A 25,205-nucleotide genomic window follows, 5' to 3' on the forward strand; every position below is an offset into this window, starting at 1 on the left:
TGGGTTTTTTCACCTAGCTATGTTATTTCCAGGGATTGCCATTATTGGGAACTAATATTCATTAAGCTAGTAGAAATAATTGGCATGACGTTAACTCCGAATCGGTTATTGGCGCTGCTGGGCTACTCAAAGCGTTTGCCAAAAGAAGTTGGACGGTTAGTGGATATGGGACTGCTACTGGCAAAATGCAGGGTTGCGATGTGCTAGGCTTGCGGTTTGCTTCCCACTAAAGCTAGCTGGTCTAATTACATAGTGTACTGTAATATGCAAACAGAATTATACAGTGAGCTACTCCCCCCCCCCCAGAGCCAGCCAAAAAACCATTGGGTTTAATAAAGAAGTTATGTCACTGTTAGAGAGGTGAAAGAACCCCACCCGAAATGTCCAAAGAAGCGGGAAAGGATACAAATGTCTGTCTGACAAATTTTGATACTCAAGATGATGTTAGCTGCTGACTGACTGCCAAATGACGGATGCAAGGTTCGATCGAATGTAATCGACTAACATTGTTTATAGGCAAGACCTTCGAGAAAGAATTATTGCTTCCTCCTCCCCAACACTGCATAAACGACAGTGATAGACAGAATGCTGATAATACTTAAATCAAAGTCTAAATACTGTTGTGATCAACTATATGTTATGTTTTCAGTATGATGTTTTGTAATGTCTTTTTTCTTTCTCCTTTAATTTTGCAAGTTGTGTGCATGTATGTTCAAATATCAATAAACAGATGGTAAAAAAAGTATATCCAGATTGACCTGCTACTACACAGATCACCAAATTGGTAGTGTTTGCACGTGTGTGTAAGTGTTTGGAAGCTATCATGTCAGCTTGTAAGGAACATCAGATATCTGTATGTTCCTGTGACCAATGGTGAACTAAACAATCTGGTCTGATTAAGTTGTCGAACAATTTCACTTTTTCAGCATAATCTAAGATGTATGCTCTGCCAAAATTTAAAATCCTAAAATGGATTGTACATTTTTCAGAGTCTTTGGAGGTTGGAGCAGTGCACACATTTCTGAAAAGTTAGCTGCTAGGCTTTTCCCTTCATTTGACAATTCACATCCCAAAAATAGGATTTTGAGGTGGTCAATTTTTGATTTTTAAAATTAAATTTGTAGCCCTCAGAAGCAAACCCCAAAATTATGTTGTTCACTCCGGCCAAAAAAATCATCGTCCATCAGAGAAATATCGCCTACATAGGACAATGCCTCTTCATCAAAATTTTAAAGCACCTCTGTTATTCTTGCTGAAAACCACCACATGCTATTCTTATACCCTTGGGGCAGTCTACAAAATTAACCCTGAGGGCCTAAGACTGAAAATGCTGTCAAATGTCTGATTTCAGGTGCTATATTTTGGCAAAATAGTCCATTTGAGATATCTAGTGTTGTTTTGTATTTTTTCTGCACAATGTTTTTCATAAATGCGGCACTGTGTGCATTTTGTACTGCAAATATCTTTGTTCAAGTGTTCAAATGCCTGTAATCTAAAAGTGGACAGTATAAATGTTCGGGTTTCATTATGTGAAGCAAAGGATTATTCATTGAAGAGGTGCAATTCTCTATTACACGTTGGTATTCAAGTTGATCTCCCTGACTTGTTTTTTCCCGTCATGTTTTATGGGGTACTGTCTCTGTGGAGTTGGAGTAGTTTTTACTGGGATTACATGATGATGTGACTCGGCATCCCACCCTACATGAGTGCGGTATAATGCAGGAGCTAATGCTACCGCCCGCTCCTGGGCGTATGAATGTTTCAGTGATTTAGTGACAAGGGCCAAGGAGGTTGGTTAAATCACTGTTTCTCCTGTTGGGCAATCCATAACAAACTCAGGCGGCCAATCTTTTTCTGCTAAAAGAATATTGTAACCAAATGACAAGTTCTCCCAAAAGAGACCTTTAACTTCCTAGGAAGGTCCCCTCCATCTGGAGTGTTAATTCATATAACTGGTGTGGGACACTCACCCTAGTATCAGGCGCTTCCACCGTGATATGTACATTCAACACCCCTTCCACCAGAAATTCCATCAGGTCCTGGTGAGCCGTTGTTACTTCTAGCATCATCAAAGCCCATTCCCCTTTCAGAAGCTGAGCCCTCAGTAGCCTGGGCATTTTTTATTTTAAGGCCCGCTATCTTCTTCTTTTTAAATTGAGGTTTTGATTTTGTTTTATCTTCTTTTTTGATATTAAAATCTTAACTGCGATGTGTGTCTCTTGACTCTTTTTGCTCTTCTGATCTGTGTCCCGACCGTTCTTCCCTCCCGGAATTTTTCGATGAACCCTACAAGGAACGAGAGGAGTGTGTATCAGTATCCTGATACCTGTCAGGTTTTTTTATGTTATCATGATTACTAATATTATACCTCCTTTCGGAGGGCTCCTGCTGAGGAGACCCACCCCTTGATTGTGATCTATTATCTCTATCTTTGTGTTTTTTATTATCTCGTTTCCGCTTTGAAGAGTCAGGTGCATGCTTGGTGTTATCCTTTTCAGAACTACCCATTACTTGTGGTTTCATAGCTCTTGCTCCCAAATTATCTCCACCTAATTCGGTATATGTATCTTCGATAACTTTTGGTAATTCTTGTTCCTGTTGTGTAGGGGTGCATTTCTGCAAGCATTGGTGTATAGCCACCACTGATGCCTCCCCTTTTATGTTTGCTAACATAATTTTAGATACCTGAGAAAAATTTAGGGTTGGGTGGAATTTGCGTAATTGCGTTATGCAAATCTCTGCAAAATGGTAAAAAATCTCTGCGAACACGCAGAAATTCCATGAACTTGCGGAATTGCTTGTTCACAATGCTTTTTTTACTGTTCGCAATCACTGTTTGCATGCTCAAGGGGAAATATCTCGTGAACATGTGTTTTGAGAACGCGAACATGCAAAAAATTTCGCGAAGTCGTGGAACGCACAATTTTGGACAATTACGCATTCTCCGCGGAACGCAAAATTACCCAAATTCCACAAATTCCGTGAGCCGAACGGAATTTGACGCCCAGGCCTAGAAAAATTACCTAATAATTTCATCCCCAAATTCAGTGCAGGTTCTGCTCCATATTCATTCTGTATTCGTCTTGATACTTCCGATATCATCACTATTAAATGGATACCATGATTTCTGGTACAGATGGCAGGGAAGACTGTACCCAAGTGTTACAATCCTCTATATAGATGAGCTATCCCCATTGGCAAGCAGATTGACAGTATTCTGTATTTTTCTTGTGGACCTGTGTGTGGAAACACAGCCTCTTACTGTGCTATTTTCTGTGCTATCCAGAATGGCAATCCCTCATGTTTAGTGGGCATTCTTCCTATAACCATAATCAGCGTTTATGGGGTAATCTTGGAAAGGGGCGACCACTCGGTCCCCCCGAACGTATGGCGGAGTACCACGATCCCCCCGGGAAGCCATCTTGGGCGGGAGGCGAGTCTCGGCTGGTATGCCCGAAGCGGCGTAGCCGGGGCGCGCCTTTTTCCCGCCCTGGAGTGGGCTGGCCTAGACACTGACGCGGCCGGGCCACGCCCTCGGGGCAGGCCGGGGCGGGTTTACGCCCGCCCTGAAGACGGATAAAAGGAGCAACAAGCCAAGGAAGCATCCTCTTGTTCCTGTGCTCTGAAGCTGCACCACCTCGCTGCACGTGAGCTCGAGACGGAACGAAGAGCCAATTTTGAGCGTTGTAATCTTTCTTGTTTGTTTTACAGATACTCTGTCGGAGAATGCCTAAGAAGGCGGGAAAGCGAATGACTACCGACCAGATGCTGCGTGTTCTCATGAAGGAGGTGACCGACCTAAAGAAGCGAATGGCGGAGAAAGACGAGGAAGGGGGGCCGAAACGTCCTCTGGCAGGAGCAGCTCCAGGAGGAAAAGGCAAGAGGCCCAGAAGGGGAGCAGCTGGGGGAGACGTCCCAGTTCCCTGTACCCCACTCGAAGCACCCACTCCTGTGCCGGAGGAAGGGAATCCGATTCCCGTAGTGGTCACCCCCGTGTCCGGGGAGGATATGCCGCCCGAGCTGGCAGCACAATTAGCAGCGTGGTTGGGTAAAGGTAGCAAGGGCGCCATGGCTGACGACGCGCAGGTGTTGATGAAGCAGCTGCGGGAAACAAGGGAAGCGACGAAGGCACCATCGCCGTCAGTTCCAGTCGCAGATACAGCTTCCGGTTCAGGTAAGCGGCCATTGCCGATTGCGAGGGATGAGTCGGCACCCTCTCGAAGGGAAAAGTTGGGTCAACATGTCCCTCTGGCTATCAAAGAGAAGATATGGGCAGGGGAGTATATAAACATCTTCTCGTTGCTTACCGATCATTATGAAATGGAGCATGTTAAGAGCCAGAAGGAGCTCATGCATCCGAGTGTTTGGCGTGCAAAGATGGCCGCCTTTAAGGTAAATGAAAACATTGGTAATTGGGGCAAAGCATGGGGGGTTTTTACATCCATCTTGGGTGAACGTAGGCCCGAATTGCTGCCCGAATTGCCGATTTATCAGTCACGAATCATGGGGTATTCAGTATCTCACGAGGGCAATCATTGGTTTTGTTACGATAATATTTTCAGAAAAGCGAAAGAGCATGATAAAAACTTAACTTGGGATTGTTAGGATTCTGTGTCCTGGTCCAAAATGGAGGACTCTGGTATGTTGAAGGTGCCGTTGGTAGGGAGTAACGTTGGTGAATCCTCCCGCCAATATGCGGGGACGCCCTTTCGATCAGGTACGAGTAACGACAATCACTCGAGGCCAACCGGCAACGCAGGTAAAAGGGGGGTTTGTTGGAACTTTAACAGGGGGAAATGTACTAGGCCCCAAGGGTCATGCAAATTTAGGCACGAATGTGGGGGGTGTGGGCAATCGTCCCATCCTGAGTCCATGTGCAGAGCCAAAACGGGTGATAACGGGGGTAGAGGAGGCTCCAAACAGGTCTGACATAGTCCGAGGGGCGCCTTTACCTACCCCGATTGATACCATGGCAATGATTCCCTGGCTCAGCGAATACCCGGATCACGCTTCCGCTGGGGTGTTGCGGAACGGATTTTCATATGGTTTCCGCATCCCAGTGGGGGAGTTTCAGGGTACAGCAAAATGTAAAAACCAGATATCGGTCTTACAGCATACGACCGTGGTACAGGAAAAGATCGGGAAGGAGGTGGCCCAAGGTAGAGTCGCCGGTCCATTTAAAGTGCCACCAGTTGCTAACTTTGTTTGTTCCCCTTTAGGGGTGGTCCCCAAGAAGGACCCGGGTGAGTTTCGGCTGATACATAATTTATCAGCCCCACGTGGTCTTTCCGTAAACGACGCGATAGACCCGGAAGTGTGTTCGGTGCGGTACGCATCCTTCGATGAGGCCGTAGCCATATTGAATCGCCTGGGGCCCGGTGCGCTGATGGCAAAATCTGATATCGAGTCAGCGTTCCGGTTGCTCCCGGTACATCCAGACGATCAGCGTCTCCTTGGTTTCATGTTTCAGGGTCATTATTACATGGATAGGTGTATGCCGATGGGGTGCTCTATATCTTGTGCCTATTTCGAAAAATTCAGTTGCTTCCTGCAATGGGTCTTCACAAAGAAAACGGGGTTTCAACATGTTATGCATTATCTCGATGACTTTTTGTTTCTGGGGGCAGCCGGGGATCCGGAATGTGGACAGGCTTTGACTGCATTTTGTGTCTTGATGAATCAGTTTGGCGTGCCATTGGCACCAGGTAAGACTGTGGGTCCCTCGACTTGCCTCGAGTTTCTGGGGATCGAGCTCGATTCCGAAGAAGGTTGTTTTCGTTTACCAGGTGACAAAGTGTTAAGATTCAGGGCATCCCTGCAAATGTGTATAAGTGAGTCGAAGGTTAGGCTACATCAATTACAGCAATTGGTGGGGCAGTTGAATTTTGCCCTAAGAGTTATACCGATGGCCCGCCCCTTTTCTCGCTCGATCGCTCAAGCCATGGTCGGCCTGAAGGAGGGTCATCATCGCACAAGGCTCTCGGCAGAGGTTCACCAGGACATGCGCATTTGGTTGGCATTTCTGGCGGATTTCAATGGCCGAATTGTCTGGAACAAACCGGCCGTGTCCTCTGGGGAGCTGGGGCTGTGGACGGATTCGGCAGGGAGCATTGGTTTTGGTGCCATATTCGGCACTCAGTGGTCGGCACAACAATGGCCGTCATGGTGGCATGATAGTGGGCTGACAAGTAACATTGCCTTCCTAGAACTTTTTCCCATTCTGGTGGCCCTGAGAACTTGGCCCGAGGGGTTCAGAGATCACTCTGTGGTATTCTGGTCTGATAACATGACCGTTGTTGAGTGTATCAATAGCCAGGCAGCACGATGCAAATGGATTCTGAGACTGCTCAAGGAAATTGTGTTATTATGTATGCAATTGAATGTACTATTTAAGGCAAGACATGTCCCGGGGGTGATGAACCAGGCGGCTGATGCGCTTTCTCGTTTTCGTATGCAGGCCTTCTGGGGTTTTCTGCCCACAGCGGACCCGGTGGCAGCACCCTTTCCCGAAGCTCTCTGGTCTCTCGGTGCCCCGAACTACAGAACCTCATGGGAGAGAGTTTAGCACCCAGGACGAGGAAGGCATATGAAGGGGCGTTCCGTTCCTATTGGGCATTTTTGGGGGCAGCTAGAGGGGAGCTTTGGGGCCAGGAGGAGTTGGTAGTGAAATTCCTGCTGTCTTTACGTCAGGCAGGCAAATCAGTGGCTACGGCCCAGAGGCATCGGGCCGCCATTTCCTTTGTGGCTAGGGCTCATGGGATCCAGGACCCGACAGCGTCTTTCGTTGTGCAAAAAGCGCTACGTGGGTGGCAATGCCTTGAGGGTCGCAGAGTAGATGAAAGGCGCCCGATAGGTTTGGATAGGTTAGCCCTGTTATTATCTAGACTCCCTGCAACATGTTCATCCCAGTATGAAACAGTGTTATTCCGAGCCGCTTTTACGCTGGCATTCCATGGGGCTATGCGGGTAAGCGAACTAGTGGCGAGGAACAAGCAGGACGTGATGGGGGGACTGTGCCAAGAGCATGTTCAGATCAGAGGGGAGACAATGACTGTCTCGTTCGTCAGGTCCAAGACCGATCAGGGTGCGATGGGTGATTGCATAATCATACAAAGGATCCCCGGGTCCTCCATATGCCCGGTGAGTTGTGTAGAGGAGTATTTAGCACAAAGGGTGGCATCATGGGGGGGGACCTTGTTGAGACACGCTGACGCCACCCCACTGACGAGGTTTCAGTTTCAGCGGGTGCTTGCGATGTCGATTACTGCTGCGGGCTTGAACCCGGGCGAGTTTGGGACCCATTCCTTTCGGATAGGGGCTGCTACAGAGGCTACAGCCAGGGGTCTGAATGTTGAAGAAATTAAACGTGTGGGGCGTTGGTCCTCCAATTGTTATAAGAGGTATGTGCGGTTGCACATGTTGTGAAGCTGTAACGATGTACTCACGCTTCTTGTTTTTGTTTGGTTTCAGTTGCGCAAGCCTACGAGGCGGGGCGGACTATGCAGTCGACCCAACACCGGGCCAGCGGTCAGACTTCACCGGCTGTGAAAAAGGAGGTGTGGGTCGTGGGCCACTCATACGTGAGGCGTGCCGCGGACGTATTCAAAGCAGGTGACATGAATCACGTGGCTGGGGAATACGGGTACAGTGTGTCCTTCTACGGAAAGGGCGGACTCTGTATTGACCAGTTTCAATCATTTTTTGAGGGTTTGCTAGGGCGGACGAGGTCACCGCCGTCTATAGTCATAGTACATCTTGGGGGCAATGATTTGGTCACCACTGGTAGACGACTTCTTCTTGAGGCGATGCTTTCCACTGTAAGTTGGTTGGCGAGGAGAGTTCCAGGGTGCACGATTGCATGGTCACATATGATCCCACGGAAAGTATGGCGGAGGGCTATTTCTGTTTCTGCTCTGAATCATTCAGTAAGAAAAATTAATAACAAAGTGAGTAGATTGTTCCGTTCCAATACACTGCATTCTATTTCGCATGGTTGTATTACTGGTGACAGTATGTATTTGGGGGATGGTGTTCATTTGTCCCGGGTGGGGAACGAGTTACTCATAGGAGACTGTATGGCTTGGCTAAAGACTTTAAGACATGACCTCTAGGTAGGAGTGTTGTGGGGGGTCCGGATAGCCGGTCAACTATCCGGCCTGTGGCGGTAAGGTCATGATCGGTGAGCACTAATTGGAAGATCCCTATGAGTGGGCGTCACCCATTACGGATGGGAGCGCTCGAGGGAGGTGGCCATTGGCCCCTCAACGGGGAAGGCGGTCCCTTCTAAGGATGGGACGCCGAAAGGAAAGGAAAGGCGGTCAAGGCCCCTTCCTGGGTAGGAGGGGCTACAGCCCCCTCCCGGAGAATTTCCCGGGGCCAGGACATCTGCGACGGCAGATGTGGTAAGTTGTGTGGGGTTTGGGGGGGGTCTACGCTACCTTCTAGATTCCTCACACGAGTCCTCGGACGACCTTTAAGTGGCGTCGAGTTTATTGGGGCCCCCGTCAAGTCAAGGGAAATTGGTAGTTGCACTCGAGGTACACCTCTGTGCGGTCGCCCCTCACAAGTGAGGGGGATATTTCTGGTTAGGGATCTTGACACCGGTTACGACCTTGCCGTTGGCCCTTAAACGTTAGGATGTACAATTTCAAAATTTCAAGCTAGATGTTTTGTAGGATGTTAGTTCGGCTAGGAGAACCTTTGTATTAGAGAATATGTTAAGGTTAGCCAAACATCGCAATGTGGTAATGAAATTGTACATAATATGAAACTGTTATTTTAATGTTTTAATTTTGTTTCATATTTTAATAAATACGGCCGGGAGGGTCACTCCCTCCCGTCTTCCAAAAGTTCAGAACTGTTTCCGGTTTCCCATCCTTGGGGATTGTGTTGAGAGGGGGTGGCAGGTATCTCAGCCATATGGAAAGGGGCGACCACTCGGTCCCCCCGAACGTATGGCGGAGTACCACGATCCCCCCGGGAAGCCATCTTGGGCGGGAGGCGAGTCTCGGCTGGTATGCCCGAAGCGGCGTAGCCGGGGCGCGCCTTTTTCCCGCCCTGGAGTGGGATGGCCTAGACACTGACGCGGCCGGGCCACGCCCTCGGGGCAGGCCGGGGCGGGTTTACGCCCGCCCTGAAGACGGATAAAAGGAGCAACAAGCCAAGGAAGCATCCTCTTGTTCCTGTGCTCTGAAGCTGCACCACCTCGCTGCACGTGAGCTCGAGACGGAACGAAGAGCCAATTTTGACCCACCCACCAGCCCCTGAGGACAGCAAGTGGTTTTGAATAAAGTTTGATGTGGTAACTCTTTTGTTTGCAGGTCCGGATTATTATCGTGATAACTTCGAATATGCAATAAAGAAATGGTCAATTTGTGGTATGTTTTGCAAATAAAGTAATCCTGCTCTAGTGTTGATCAGTAGCATGTTTTTTAATAAAATTCTTGCTTTTAACTGTCTTTTAAGTAATTTAGTCATTTAGTTTAGAACTCATTTAGTTTAGAACTGTCGTATTTATTTTGGTCGGGCGGTAAGGTCATGATCGGTGAGCACTAATTGGAAGATCCCTATGAGTGGGCGTCACCCATTACGGATGGGAGCGCTCGAGGGAGGTGGCCATTGGCCCCTCAACGGGGAAGGCGGTCCCTTCTAAGGATGGGACGCCGAAAGGAAAGGAAAGGCGGTCAAGGCCCCTTCCTGGGTAGGAGGGGCTACAGCCCCCTCCCGGAGAATTTCCCGGGGCCAGGACATCTGCGACGGCAGATGTGGTAAGTTGTGTGGGGTTTGGGGGGGGGTCTACGCTACCTTCTAGATTCCTCACACGAGTCCTCGGACGACCTTTAAGTGGCGTCGAGTTTATTGGGGCCCCCGTCAAGTCAAGGGAAATTGGTAGTTGCACTCGAGGTACACCTCTGTGCGGTCGCCCCTCACAAGTGAGGGGGATATTTCTGGTTAGGGATCTTGACACCGGTTACGACCTTGCCGTTGGCCCTTAAACGTTAGGATGTACAATTTCAAAATTTCAAGCTAGATGTTTTGTAGGATGTTAGTTCGGCTAGGAGAACCTTTGTATTAGAGAATATGTTAAGGTTAGCCAAACATCGCAATGTGGTAATGAAATTGTACATAATATGAAACTGTTATTTTAATGTTTTAATTTTGTTTCATATTTTAATAAATACGGCCGGGAGGGTCACTCCCTCCCGTCTTCCAAAAGTTCAGAACTGTTTCCGGTTTCCCATCCTTGGGGATTGTGTTGAGAGGGGGTGGCGGGTATCTCAGCCATATAGTTGCTGTCCTTTGTAGTTGACCTGCTAGTGTAATGTTAGTTGGTTGAAGTGTGAGGTTCTCATGATGAACTGTGTCAAGTTTCAGTGAAGTTTTAATATTTATTTGTGAAGTGGACGTAGGTCTGCTAACGGCAATGATTAAAAATCTGGATGTGGTGTATAAGCAGCTAAGACCGACCAAGTTGCTCCATCTCTGCAGAGCGGACCAAGTCTTACTATTTATGTGCTGTGTGGTAGGGCACCGTTTAAACCAGTTTATATGCTCCTGGTAACTAAGTGGAATTTTAATGTCCTTGTATGGACAATATTCTTCTGGTGTTTCATCCAGCTTGTAAGTATGAAATGCATTTATGCGTGCATCTGTTTTTGGCAATTTAACACACAAATAGAACACCTCCGTCCTGAATGATTAGTCTGCCTCAATCATGATTTTTACAGTCCCACCTAATGCTGAGACTCCAAACTGTGTTTGATTTAAAGTAAGTGCATTTCTGATATTTTCGGAAATGTTTATAGCACCTTCCAGCTCCCATCCCCTGCTGTATTCGCTTGTAATGCTGCTGCATCGTTCTCTTGGAAAGACATTGTTGAAAGAGTTTCAAATAAACTAAGATAAGGGATAATGCACAATAGGGAAGTAAAATCCTTCAAGCTTGAATAAAATCTACAGCCAATACATAGGATATATCTACTCAGCTGCAGCAGATGTTTCCCTTCCCACTCCAGACGTCCTTCGGTAGGTGTGAGTAAGGGTATCTGAGAACAGCACAACTGAACTACTCATATTTGACCATTGAATAAGAACCAAATCAACATTAGCTGTACCATGATTTTGAATTTGAATTTAAAATATTTGTAGAGCGCCCGACTACCAAACGGTTTCTTGGTGCTAGGGAAGCAGACCCATAGTCAGAGCAGGAAGTGGGCCACTAATAGGGGAAGGCTTGAGAGAAAAGGAAGGTTTTAAGGGCTTTTTGGAACTCTAGATAAAGAGGAGCAGACCTAAGGGAAAGAGGAAGAGTGTTCCAGAATACAGGGGCAAGGGTGGAAAAGTTCATGCCTACACAACCATGTTGTGTAGTTCCTATAAATCTATGTAGGATCTGCACGTTTACACAACATAAACTGTGGGACTGGTGTCCAAACTGATTCCAGACACACCCACTGAATATGTTTGCCACTCCACCGGTTAGCTCTTGTGCCCCTCCTACCAAGGAGCAAATAGTTTCTGGCAAATATCAAACATGACAACCCTGACCCCCCAGGAATTGTGGAAATAATACAATACTTTTCGCTCAGTTACGCGTACACTCTTTGTGTCAGAGACATACAGAGAATAAATGATTGGGACATTTTCAATAAGCATTTATTGAACCAGCGTCATTCTTGTGTAAAATACATATGCTGCAACAACCATAAGACAGAAACAGATATATACAATCATGAGTACTAACAGAGTATATAGATCGAAGAATTTTACCATAGTACTAAAAGAATGAATATCTGTAGGCATGCAAATATAAGACAGTAATAATGCGTACTCCTACAATGCTTACCCTAACTTGATGCACCTAAATGTCCCTAGCCTGTGTGTAGGTGTATAGCCGAGAATCCCCCTAGGATAAAGCCAACCCCATTTCCTTATGTGAGAGAAAGAAGGACCCTGTCTTGGTCTTGAAGATGGACATCCCGTAAGGGATGTCAGACCGCTGTGTGCTGCAGTGTTTGCGTGCAGAGACCTCAGCGTCTCGTGTCAGCATGGATGTCTTTCTTCCCTTCCTGTCCCAGCAAAGATATGATGCTCATATACCCAAAAGGTGCCCTAATGGGTTTTACCTTACTGTGTCATGTCGGCCGAGGATGACTATAGTGATGAACCTGATACACAGCTATTATGCAGAAGATGGTAATCCTGCTGTGATTCCAGAATCCTCATGCATAATTAATGAGGCTAGTTTTCATAGTACAATGGCAGTAGAAATGTAGGTAAAAGGTTAGGAGACTGCCCAGGCCTTTTTTCGGGTACACTTGGAATCTTAACAACCTTAGGGATGACATCTGTAATAAAAGCAGAGTTAAGGCTTGGCAAGGGGGTTTAAATGGTAAGTTGACATGGCAGTTCGATACTGCATTCAGGCTGCAGTATCAGGCCTTGGAAGTGTTCTACAGTGCTACGTAGGTGGTTGGCACAATAGGTGTCAGTCCCAATAGTAATATTTAATTTACAGGCCCTGGGTATATGGAATAACACACTACAAGGGACTTATAAGCAAACAAAAAATCTACTAAGGTATATACCAATTTCAACATGTTTTAGGGCAGTGAATACAAGTTCTTCAGCACTGATTAGCAGTGGGAAAGTGCACATAGTCTAAAGGCCAACAAAATAGATTCAGCAAAAATGCTTGAAGTGAGTGACATATTTTGGAGTAAGACTACCCTCAGGCTGAAAGGTCTAATAAATACTCAATAACAGCCACCAGGACAATTGGTATTAGGTGAAATTAACATGTTCCACATGAAGTGAAATATTAAAAGTGAGGAAGGACAGCCCTGATTTGTTCCTCAGGGTATCAGTATGGAGCATGAATTTTTCTACTTTATTATTATTTTAGCTATTGTCCTTGTCATAGCAGACGTGAGCCAAATCTCATCCCCTTGAATAGTGTCCAGTGCTAGCATGAGGAGACCCTATCAAACATTTAGTATCAATATTGATTAGCATAGATTTGGCAACCCAGTTATGAATTATTTGAAGATAAGCACAGTCAGTCAGAAGAGCATGTCCAACTAGAAGTTATTTTCTCTAACTGTTTTATCTTGTAGGTTGTTAGCGGGGGTTTAAGATCTTAATCAAATATTTTTTTAAATAATCTCAGGGTGAACGTTTAGATGCTTTGGGCATAATTTTATATATGTATATCGTGAAAGTGGTAAGGGACTACACCATTTTCCCAGACTGCGAACTCTTTAAATATATAAGTTAAACAAATGTAAGGTACCTAGTCCAACAAACAAAAGAGAGTATTTTCATGGACCCATTTGTTTTAGGAACTGGTACCAATAAAAAGAGAACCATTTTAATGTACATATCCTGCCTTTTGCATGGTAATCCGAATGATTCTAAATGTTCTCCAGGAATATGTGTCCTACAGCAGAAACATTTGGTGAGCTTGGTTTTAGTTCTTTTTTTAAACTCTGTGAACTTCACTGCTAACTCTTAGAGGGAAAAAGCATAGAGATATGTGGATGATACTGTAATGAGGCCTTTCTAAGAATTTTCTGGCTATGAGCCAATCAACTGTAGCATTTTCTGATTTGCAATTTTAGTTTTAACTGTGTTGTTTTCATTGATACATTTTAAGTTGGTGATCACTTTAATGCTTTTCATTGTCTTATTTTAAATATCTTAAGTATATATTTTTATCAGCTTGTTCGTTTAACATGGTGGACTAGGCATGGAACAAATACTCGAGTTGACCTGATTAATCCCTGGCTGAAGGAGAAAGATGCTGACAGCATTGCAGACATGGATGATTCTGAACAAGCTGCAGGTAACTCAACAAAAAAGGGATATTTAAATAATATGTGTGCAATAGAATTGGTGGTACATTATTTTACTTTTTTTTAACAAGAATTTTGGAGAAAGCAAGTTTTGTCATGCGACTGCCAGATTACTGAACATGATTTGAAACATGTGAAATTACAAACAGCAGATTATTCTAGAAAATGTAAATGAAAAATTCCAAATATTAAAACCCATGAAAAAGACTAGATAGGAAACATGCCGCAAGCCTAGCATGATAAACTATCATGAGCATTTCTTTTAATTCATTTCCCACACATAAGTGAAGGAGCTAACTCAAGTGATACAAGTAAAAGAGTTCAAAATAAAAGGAGCTAATACAGAAAAAAACTTAACAAGAATCATTACCCCATCAAAATTTGGGTCTCTATTAATGAAGACTTTTCTTACTCTAACTAGCCCAAAACCTTAATGCCAGCACTAATGTTTTAGCTATGTTAAGTTGTTTGTGACTTAATAAACAAATACATTTACAGTGGTTTGGTAACTTTTGTGTTGCTATATCTTTCCTTACTATATGAATGTAATGTGAAAATATCTTTATGGGGGAGACTTTTGCAATGCTACGGTGCACAACAACTGATATGAAAATGTAATGAATAGAGTAATATTCTCTTGACCAATACCTTATTCCCATGCCCAGTCGTTTTTATTGATAAATAAGGGAAGACAACCATACCCGAGCCCATTCCAGGCCCTTGGTACACCATCCCCAGGGGCCTATTTTCTTACTTTGAGGGTGGAGTGATTCCTCTTTCCAGAGCCACTTTTAGATAGTGGAAACTCTGCCCTCTGAGGCCTCCCTATTTTTAATGTAGAGGAGTGGGGGACAAGTGACCCCTTCTTAGCCATTTTAAGGCTGCAGGGACCCATTTGCTGTGGCTGCAGTATTTTTTTAAATTGGGAGGTAGGCATGATGTCCCTTTCCGGGGCCTTTGACAGGTTTTGGGAACCACATCCCAAGGGCCAAATAAATTTTTCATTGGGGAGGGGGCCGTGCGGCCCACTCCCTGAGACATTGTATGCCTTTAAGGACCACCAAGTCCAGTGCCTGATGGCAGCTGTGTTATAGGGACACCATCCCCCAGGACACTACTCTGCTCTCTGACTGGGAGAGTATGGGGAAGGAATGTAAACTTAATTCAATGCCTGCACTTTTCCAGGCAGGAAACATAACTTTTCTCCCACCCAGCGGAAACACAAATAATGCTGTTCCTGCCCATGTGGGAGAAAAGTCACAGCCAGCTCCCACTGCACCCAGGATAAGTGCTGGGTGGGAAGGTGGCAGGGGCTGCAGTGTCATTGGGGCTGCCCCCAAAGCCCTCAACTTACTAAACAAGATGTAGGTGCTCCAGGTGGGCACTGGAGAACCACAGTAAGAAAAATAACAGCCAGCTTTTGTCATTGTGCTGACTGGTGAGCCAGCAGGGGCTATAAGGCCTTAAGGCTCTCATTTGTGACCCCTACGTTTGAGAAGAAAAATGTTGGTGCCCAGTTAAAAAAGTAAATTGATGGCTCTTGCCATGGTGCTGGCTGGGGAGCCAGCAAGGAATGTGTGGGTGTTGAGACTCACCCCGCAATTCCGAATTTAAAAAAAGTGTGGGAGTCTCATGTAGGACCAGGACACCTAAATAATGAAAAAAACACCAAAAATAATAATAAATGAGGAGCAGGAGCTGCTCATTTATTTTTCACTGTTCTGGTCAAAGAATGGCCCATAATGTCCTGCAAGGGCTTTTTAGTAGTTGTTTTGTAGTTTTTTTGTGTGATTCAACTGGTGCCCCTAGAAGGGTAGGGGTATTACCAATACGTTTTTTTTTTAAAGATGTGGAGGCTGTAGGACGTGTAGCAGCCCCCAGCAAATAAAAAAACAGATTAGGTCTCCTATTGGTGACTTTCAGACTAAGCCAACATATCTGATTTGTAGATATTGATGAGATGACGCCAATAGCCTACCTTTTTTATATTTTCGTGTTCTTATCCTTTAACACAGCCAGTACGTCTGCCTGACTTAAAATTATACCCTTTATGTTATTGCAAAACGTAAACAGGCATTCGTAGTGGTGGGGGAGTTGGGTAATGGGTTGTATGTATCTTGAACCTTTGATTTATTTTCAGTCAAATTCTAAGTTTTTTATGTAAAATAAGATACTATTACTATCCTAACTATAATGTGACTTTAACCATTGTTTTTACATAAAGTAATATTGTATTACCATAAGTAAAGCCAACCCCTGATGCAGGCAAGCAACCCCATTCGGCCTTCCATCATGCTTTTTCATCCCCTGCTGGCATCCCTCCTGCTGTGCATGTCCTGCTGGCATGTGCATTGTGCAGTTGACCTCACAGATCCTGGCAGCACCTAGGCAGACTTACTGACTTTGTCAAAGAGTCACAACACAAAAATATAAAAAGTAATGCCAGTGGCTTTATCAATTGGTGAGTTTCAATGTTATATGTTCCTCATGAGGGAGAATCTTACCCTCCAGTATACCACACATCTTCTAATCTCTGCTTTGAGTCGTTACACCCTGGCAAGCTCGGAGCTCCTGACCGAGCAAACTAGCTGGTCGCCATCTTCGCAATTCTTTTCTAGTATAAGCCTGGAGTCAGATGGGCTCAGGGAGAAGCTTCATGCTTTTACTCCTCTGGAGTGGGGTTCCAAGGGTTGATACTCAGAGAGAGAATGCAACCCCTCCCCTAAAATCTATTACAGTCACCCCACCCCCTAGGTGCTGGGCAACCTGTGACGGTAATGTTTAGGAATCTGCTTTTTTAAAATGTTATTGTTGATTCAAAGACCCTGTCTAAATAAACAGTAAAATGCACAACACCAGCTGCAGTGGGGCAGGATATCCCTACCCTGCCCTCTTTTATCTGTTTTTTACCTTTTTTTCAGGATTCCAGACTCAGTCCTGAGACCTCAGAAGACTGCTGCCACATTGTTTTCATGTGGTGGCAGCCAATCAGTCTTATGTTAAAATCTGCTGGGTCTATGGATCCTTCATGGCATTAAATATTCATTTTATTTTGCCTTTAGTGCTCAAAAACTACTGTTTTACCCTAAAGTTTTAGCATACTTTCTGGGTAAAAATCTAGGGCGATATTATCAAGAAAGGGCGATACATTATCTCTGCTTTTATCGGCAGGAAACTGCCGCTAAAGTGGCGATAATGGGCTTGATAATATGCCCTTGTGAATAAGCCTGGGCGTAGTTTGTGTAGCAGCACTACATGTACCTTCACGTAGTATACTTTGAACTTCACGTAGTACACGTAGTCTGCGTAGTGTAGCTCATGACACTGTGTACTTGTCTGCACTGCCGAAAAATTGCTAAATAATTGCAAATGGCATCCTGCACAGTGATAGTTATGATAACATAAATATCTCTATCTTTATATGCTAAAGTGCATATAGTACTTTCACAAAAGTAAAACTGAAAAATTAGCAAGCAGTGAGAGAGGTGATGATTTTGGCATCCTCCCCAACCTAGGGGGAGTACCAAACAGATGCCTTGAAAACAAAAAAACACATCTTATTGAACGATTTGGTGGTGGTCCCATCCTCTTAGTACCACCCCAAACACAGTTATTGGCAAAAAAAATATTCCCAACCAAAGGCCCTGCAAAGAATTATGGGATGAGATTAGCAGTGGGCAGTGAATAATATAGTATCCAATATCAAAATAATAGATGTCCCTCATGAGTCAAATGCAAATGCTTGATGAAAGGTTTTCAATGGTTTTGCATTTGACTCGTGAGGGACATCTAGTAACAACTAGTGGAACTGCAGCCTGATGTAAGAATAATTTCAATGCTTTGCCTTTGACTTGTGAGGGACATCTAGTAACGACTAGGTGAACTGCAGCTCTTTGTAGAAATATTTTGATATTGGAATATATAATATTCACTGCCCACTGCTAACCTTGTCCCATAATGCTTTGCATGGTCTTTGGTTGGGATTGTTTTTTTGCCAATAACTGTGCTTGGGGTGGTCCTAAGTGCTCTCTGTGTTCAAGGCATCTGCTTGGTCCTCACCCTAGGTTAGGGACAATATCATCAGCTCTCTCATTGCCTAATGTTTTCATTGTAAAATTTCACTTTTGTGAATTGGTTATATGCTTTTAAGCAAGAAAATTGATTTTTCAAAGCATCTGAGGATGTTGTTGATTTAGCCACTACGTATTAAGACCAGGGTTACTTGTGAATTCCCATAGAAGCCCAGGTTAACACCAGAACCTGGGCTTCTATGGGAATTCACAAGGGCATATTATCAAGCCCATTATTGCCTCTTTAGAGGCAGTTTCCTGCCGATAAAAGTGGCGATAGGACTAGTCTTCCCCAGTTTGTGAAAGCAAGCAGGGAAAGAATAGTCCTTCTTTTTATGATGGACCTTTAGTCATGTTATCAAGACCCATAGGGGTGGAAACGTGTCAGTTTCTCCGTAACACAAAAAATAATATACTGAAGTAGCAACTACACGTTTCCCCCATTCATTTTTCCGAAATTGAACAATGATACCACAAAAGCTGATGAACAGAATTTTTTTAAAAGGTATTTTATAGTTTTCAAAGTTAAAACTTTAACAACAGTAGACTGATGTCACAAATTACATCATTCATGACATAGTCAGTGACATCTCTGATGACATCACTGATGAATGATTGTCTCAATAGTATCTTTATGAGTAACTAAATAGGTTTTAAACTAGTATATGTGAGTATTGATGTATATAAGTGAATATATGTGAGAGTGAGAGATTGGAATAGTTCCTGTATAAATAAGTGTGTGTTTCTATAAGTGATTGTTTAAGAGAGTAAGTATGTGTACGTTTCTGTAGAAGTAAGTGTAGTGGAGTGTGTATAGCTGTATATGCAAGTAAATGGATGTTTGATAGGTTATTAGCATGTGTGATTACGCGTTTTGGGGAAAAAAGACCACTTTATTGTTAATTAGCCCCTGGGGTGTCAAATATCGGGGGCAATTTTTTTTTCATAATGGGGGCCCAGAGGGGGACTCTCTGCTCCGGGGATCGCGACTCCCCGGGGCTTTAACTATATGTATGCAGGGGGCTCATGGTCCCCCCGGCGCTCCGGGGATTTGCCAGTCCCTGGGGCCTCTTTATTCAAAAAAACTGTGTGGGGGGTTTCAAGCCCCCCACACATGCCCCGGGGAACGCCCCCTCCCCGGTGCTCAACTACAGAAAATAGGGGGGATGGACCACCATACCCGGGGACTACCACCCCTCGGGGCTTCTGAATGTTGGGAGGGGGGCCGCGTGGCCCCCTTCCCAGAGCATTTGATGGCCCTGGGGACCACCACCTTTCAGGGACGGCTTCTGCAGTGTCCCAGGGTGCCTACAGTGCCGCCTTCTGCAGTGCCAGGGGTGACGAAAAGCAATACCGGCTCCCGAAGGACGCAGGGAGCCGGCTGGGACCGTGGGGGCTTTAGGGCTCATAAAAAGATCTAACTTTACAGGTCAAAAAAAGAGCTATATTTCTATGATAGTATGTAAAACTTTCAGGTTTTTTTTCTGCACCAGTTGAACTCTCTACACATGCGCAGCCTCGTTTCCAAGCCCACGCTTCTATGTTTTTCTTCAAGTTCGCCAAGCAAACCATTCCTCATTTCAGGTATTAAATTTGCCGCTTTCTTCTGCTGGGTCGTGTGCCTCATCCGCTGCTATACTTTTGTAATATATTAATAATCATATTCTATCTATATTTATTTGAAACGTATTGCCGAGGCACCAAACATTAATTACATACTCCGTCCTCCGCCATTTTAGTAGTTTTCCTCCATTATTTTTATTATACCTGCTACTTTCAATTTACCCCCGCCTATCTTCTCTGTAATCCATAAGATTCCTGCCACAGACACCACGGTGTTTGTCCTTGGCCTCCGATCTTATCAGACTTGGTCACACACATACCTAAAAACTAATTTGAGGCATGTAAGGCACAGCTATTACAACCTGTGACCGTCACCACAAAGCCATTACCGTGCTTATGCCTTTATTATGCGTGGTAAATGTATAGTAGTTGTAAAAGCATGTGTTTAAAAGCCATATGCGTGCTAATCAATTTGTGGTGACGGTCCCGCGTGGTTATGACAGCGTTGTAATGGCTGTTTCCCCCAGGACACTGCAGGAACCGGGTCTGGGCGTGGCGGACTCCAGGGCATCAGGCGGTGGGCCACGCAGCCTCCCTCACGCAATATAGAAATCTCCGGGGGTGGTCGTTTTCATGGTTTGAGCGGCATCATTGAGGCCCACACAGTTAATTTTGTAGGGGGGTAGGTTTGCACGTGAAAATGTCGCAAGAGGTTTGTAAATGTGGTACACATTGTTTTGATTTAGTTTGATTTCCTTTCTATGTTGTAGTCAATCTAGAGAAAACATAACTTATTGTACAGCCAGTACTTTTCAACCCTACTGTCAAACATCTTACAATAGTACTTCAAATTATAAATATAATTTTTGTTGTGGACCGTCGTCTCCCCCCTCAAAAAAAATCAAGTGTATAGTTCTTTTTTATTAACTTTTATTAAAACAACAATAACTGTAAACGTAACTTAAAGATAATATAATAAACAACTAGAAAAATAACTTTAATAAAACAGTATTAGAAACAAATTGTGATATGGACTCCAAAAGATGTAGGATAGCTAATCTGCAAAACAAAAAAGAAAATTAGAGTTTAAAGTTATGTAGATATAACTAAATAAGGTGAAGCATTACAAGTGAAGGTAACACTGCGATTTTACGTGTGTAGTGTGCCTAGCACATTTCACTTCTGTTATAGTCCCGCGTTCAAGTGGTGTCTATATGGAAGTGCCTACTATGTTCCTGACACAAAAGTGGCGCAACAGGATTGTAAATACGCCGATTTATTTCTAATGCATTGTATAGCTAGGCCACTGTGCTTACCTTGTATAAAGACTGCGGCCTCCAGAGTTCACAACTTGAATTCAACTCTGCTTCTACACGTCAAAGTAGACAGCAGTGTCTTTAACTTTAAAAGAGAAAGAGAAATGATGTCACAGAGAGTGAGAGAGAGAAAGAGAGAGAAAACAACATTAAAACTGTGAGAGAAAGTTATAGATGGAACAGTTAATACAGGAGAAAATACTCATAGCTCACCTTTTGCTTCCGTTGTGTGTCCACGGATGTGCTGCTTCAGAGTGCACCCTCAACCTACTCGATATGTAACATTCTACATAACAAAATCAGAAAAGACGGAATTGAAAGAATTGTGGGAAGAGATTTCCCACGAGAAGAGTCTAAGTAAGAAATTTTATAGTTACAGTTTGAAGATGTTATCTCAAGTCTGTGTGTGTGTACAGCTGTATATGCAAGTAAATGGATGTTTATTTGCATGTGTGAGTATGTGCGAGAGTAACTCTATGTATGAGTGTCGGTGTGTAACAGGGGGCATGATTCACAGAATGAATTTAAGACTCAGCCCTAAACTTACTACTATTTTGGTATTCACATAATGCACTTACTACTTTTGGTATTCACAGAAGTTAGTATTTTGTCTCAAGTTTGTCTTAAGACAGACTTAAGACAGACTTAAGACAAACTTAAGACAGACTTAAGACAGACTTAAGACAGACTTAAGACAGACTTAAGACAAAATCCTAACTTACGTTTGTCTTAATTCTGTCTTAAGTTTGTCTTAAGTCTGTCTTAAGACAAAATCCTAACTTCTGTGAATACCAAAAGTAGTAAGTTCATTCTGTGCATACCAAAAGTAGTAAGTGCATTATGTGAATACCAAAAGTAGTAAGTGGATTATGTGAATACCAAAATAGTAGTAAGTTTAGGGCTGAGTCTTAAATTCATTCTGTGAATCATGCCCCCTGTTACACACCGACACTCATACATAGAGTTACTCTCGCACATACTCACACATGCAAATAAACATCCATTTACTTGCATATACAGCTATACACACACCACTACACTTACTTCTACAGAAATGTACACATACTTACTCTCTTAAGCAATCACTTATAGAAACAAATACTCATTTATACAGGAACTCCTCCAATCTCTCACTCTCATATATACTCACTTATATACATCAACACTTACATATACTAGTTTGAAACATATGTACTTACTCATAAAGACACTATTGACACAGTCATTCACTCTCTAACACACCCATACACAAACTCATCCACCCATACAGTCCTGCACACATGCTGTCTTCAAAACACATACAAACAGTGAGTCACTCATTCATGCATCTATGCGCTAAGTAATATCTTCCACCGAACCATAGACATTCAGACACTCATACTGATACTCGAAAGCAAATATTAACCCATATAGACAGTCATGTAGCTAATCACTAACCCATGAAGTCACTTATACACAAAGTGAGAGACTTATACTGAGACGAGCACCTTACCTGCCGCACAGACGCCGCCACCGCCAGGAGTCAAACAGAGTCAGCCAGGCACCCTGTTGCACGCCGCCACCGCCAGGAGTCAATTTCCAGCTGACTACACGCGCCGCCGCTCCGGGACTACAGTTCCCGGCAGCCTACACGGCGGCGCGCTTCTCTGTCACCGCGAGGGCGCCAGGAGGCGCACATAAGCGGCGCAGGAACCGGCGGAGCGGGGGAGACGAGCACCTTACCTGCCGCACAGACGCCGCCACCGCCAGGAGTCAAACAGAGTCAGCCAGGCACCCTGTTGCACGCCGCCACCGCCAGGAGTCAATTTCCAGCTGACTACACGCGCCGCCGCTCCGGGACTACAGTTCCCGGCAGCCTACGCGGCGGCGCGCTTCTCTGTCACCGCGAGGGCGCCAGGAGGCGCACATAAGCGGCGCAGGAACCGGCGGAGCGGGGGAGACGAGCACCTTACCTGCCGCACAGACGTCGCCACCGCCAGGAGTCAAACAGAGTCAGCCAGGCACCCTGTTGCACGCCGCCACCGCCAGGAGTCAATTTCCAGCTGACTACACGCGCCGCCGCTCCGGGACTACAGTTCCCGGCAGCCTACGCGGCGGCGCGCTTCTCTGTCACCGCGAGGGCGCCAGGAGGCGCACATAAGCGGCGCAGGAACCAGCGGAGCGGGGGAGACGAGCACCTTACCTGCCGCACAGACGCCGCCACCGCCAGGAGTCAAACAGAGTCAGCCAGGCACCCTGTTGCACGCCGCCACCGCCAGGAGTCAATTTCCAGCTGACTACACGCGCCGCCGCTCCGGGACTACAGTTCCCGGCAGCCTACGCGGCTGCGCGCTTCTCTGTCACCGCGAGGGCGCCAGGAGGCGCACATAAGCGGCGCAGGAACCGGCGGAGCGGGGGAGACGAGCACCTTACCTGCCGCACAGACGTCGCCACCGCCAGGAGTCAAACAGAGTCAGCCAGGCATCCTGTTGCACGCCGCCACCGCCAGGAGTCAATTTCCAGCTGACTACACGCGCCGCCGCTCCGGGACTACAGTTCCCGGCAGCCTACGCGGCGGCGCACTTCTCTGTCACCGCGAGGGCGCCAGGAGGCGCACATAAGCGGCGCAGGAACCCGCCTCGCGGGACGCTAGCGGGACGCCCGGGGCAAAGCCCGGGCAAAGGGCGGGCCCTCTACGGCCCTCATCGGCAGGAATAGGCAGGAGCAGGGCCAAGACCGCTGCCCAAAATCACCCAAGTAAGTGCAGTAACCCCTTCATTCCTGTAAGTGTCTGGATGATCATATTGACTTTAATCCCAAGGACCAGCATCGTTGATTCTAACATGTCTAAAGCTAAAGCATCTTCTGCTCCACTTAATACAATAGACAATTACATGGTACAGAAAGTTGCCAAAATTAATCAGAATAGGAGATCATCCTTGGGTCTTAGCTATTCGCCGGACTTGCTCATCGACAATACGCCTCTACCACTTTCAGTTCTTGACATCAGTAATGAGGTTTTCCAAACCCCAGATAACAACCCACTGACCCAATTATTAGTTGTAATTAACGAACCAGCTCCTGAATGTACAACTGATATTGAAAGTAATACCCTAGAAGAGGAAATCCCTACACCGGTTCCAGCCCCTAGAGTAATAAAGGGTAGGGGGAAAAACATACCAAAAAGGGGTGGAATTCGATCAGGTAAAAAACGCCTTGAGGCCTCGTCAGAGGAGAAAAATGATGACGTTATTGGGAACAATGGGGGAGGAGGAGTTCATCTAGATGAAGATCAATTCAAAAAGCTACTGAACGCCATAGATAATAAAATTAAAACTATCACTAAAGCACTCCTAAGTAAAATTGACCTGCTTACAGCAGAGGTCACCAGATTGGGATCACTTTTGCAAAAAGCTATAGAAGAAACACCAAAGACTGTTCCAATAAATTTGGCTATGGCAGATCCGAAAAATACCAAAGCCGTAGTTGGCCCAGATATCACAACAAACACTTCCCAAAACACCACGTGCAGGCCTGGCCAAGGGGGAGAGGGGATGGGAATTCTAAACCCAGCTACCATGGTTGAGGATTCTGCAAGGCCCGCCTCTAGAAGTACAAATGAGATAGAGAACACAGATAAAGGGCCTGTAGAACTAATAGTGGAAGCTTCCCCACTAATATTGGTTTTAGCAAATGTTCCTCAATTAGAACCAGGACAAGAAGAGAGTATCCCTTCTTTGATAAATAAATCACTCCATTGGTTATCAAAGAATATGGCTTTCAAACCAGGAGGCAGGGACCAGCTGGCACAGGAAGTAGCAAAAGCTAGAAGGGTTGAATGGATCGGGGGTGGCATTAAAAAGTTCAGGGGGGATTGCGTGCTGTTGCACCTCTCAGATCCTGAAGTCCTACCAAACATACTAGCTAATATATAACCCCCCCAGCGTAGATCTACTGAAATAGTGCCATTAACGTTGGATTTCTTTTATACAAAAAAGGGAAATAACATAAATCCAACACTGTTAAAAACTAAATGGAACCCTGTAATAAGAAAAGCCAAATACCCTGCAAATAAAAACAATTGGGGAATTGCGATAGAAAATAGGTTCTCTGCCATATCAGGATTAAGCCAATGTGACTGACTGGAAAATCCGACGAACTTAGGGCAACCAAAGATTACAGAGGTCAAACACGGGAATTCTAGTATTCTCATGACAAAAGAAACAGATTGTGGTGAGACTAGGATATCTGAACCTAGAGACTACACTTTTAAACCAGTAGAGCACCGCTTATTAACTGTTCACTCTAGTATTAATCTAGTCGAAGTAAGGATTCCACCAGGTGCGCCTTCCCCTAACCTGACTATTCCCTTAAATAAGAGGAATATGGAAAGGGAAAGTTCCATCAAGATCATCTCATGGAAT

The 25,205-nt window shown here is 45.0% G+C and overlaps 1 protein-coding gene across 1 annotated transcript in view; it reads left to right on the forward strand.

The window, feature by feature from the left end:
- Positions 1–25,205, forward strand: part of LOC147747155 (sodium/glucose cotransporter 4-like) — a 447,273-nt gene that overhangs the window by 324,424 nt on the left and 97,644 nt on the right. Inside the window, exon 13 of the mRNA XM_086952401.1 lies at positions 13,720–13,843. Within this exon, the coding sequence (XP_086808527.1) occupies positions 13,720–13,843 (124 nt within the window). The remainder of the gene's footprint in view (positions 1–13,719; positions 13,844–25,205) is intronic.

The sequence above is a fragment of the Lissotriton vulgaris genome, chromosome 1_1, assembly GCF_964263255.1.
Source record: "Lissotriton vulgaris chromosome 1_1, aLisVul1.2, whole genome shotgun sequence".
Lineage (NCBI taxonomy): Eukaryota > Metazoa > Chordata > Amphibia > Caudata > Salamandridae > Lissotriton > Lissotriton vulgaris.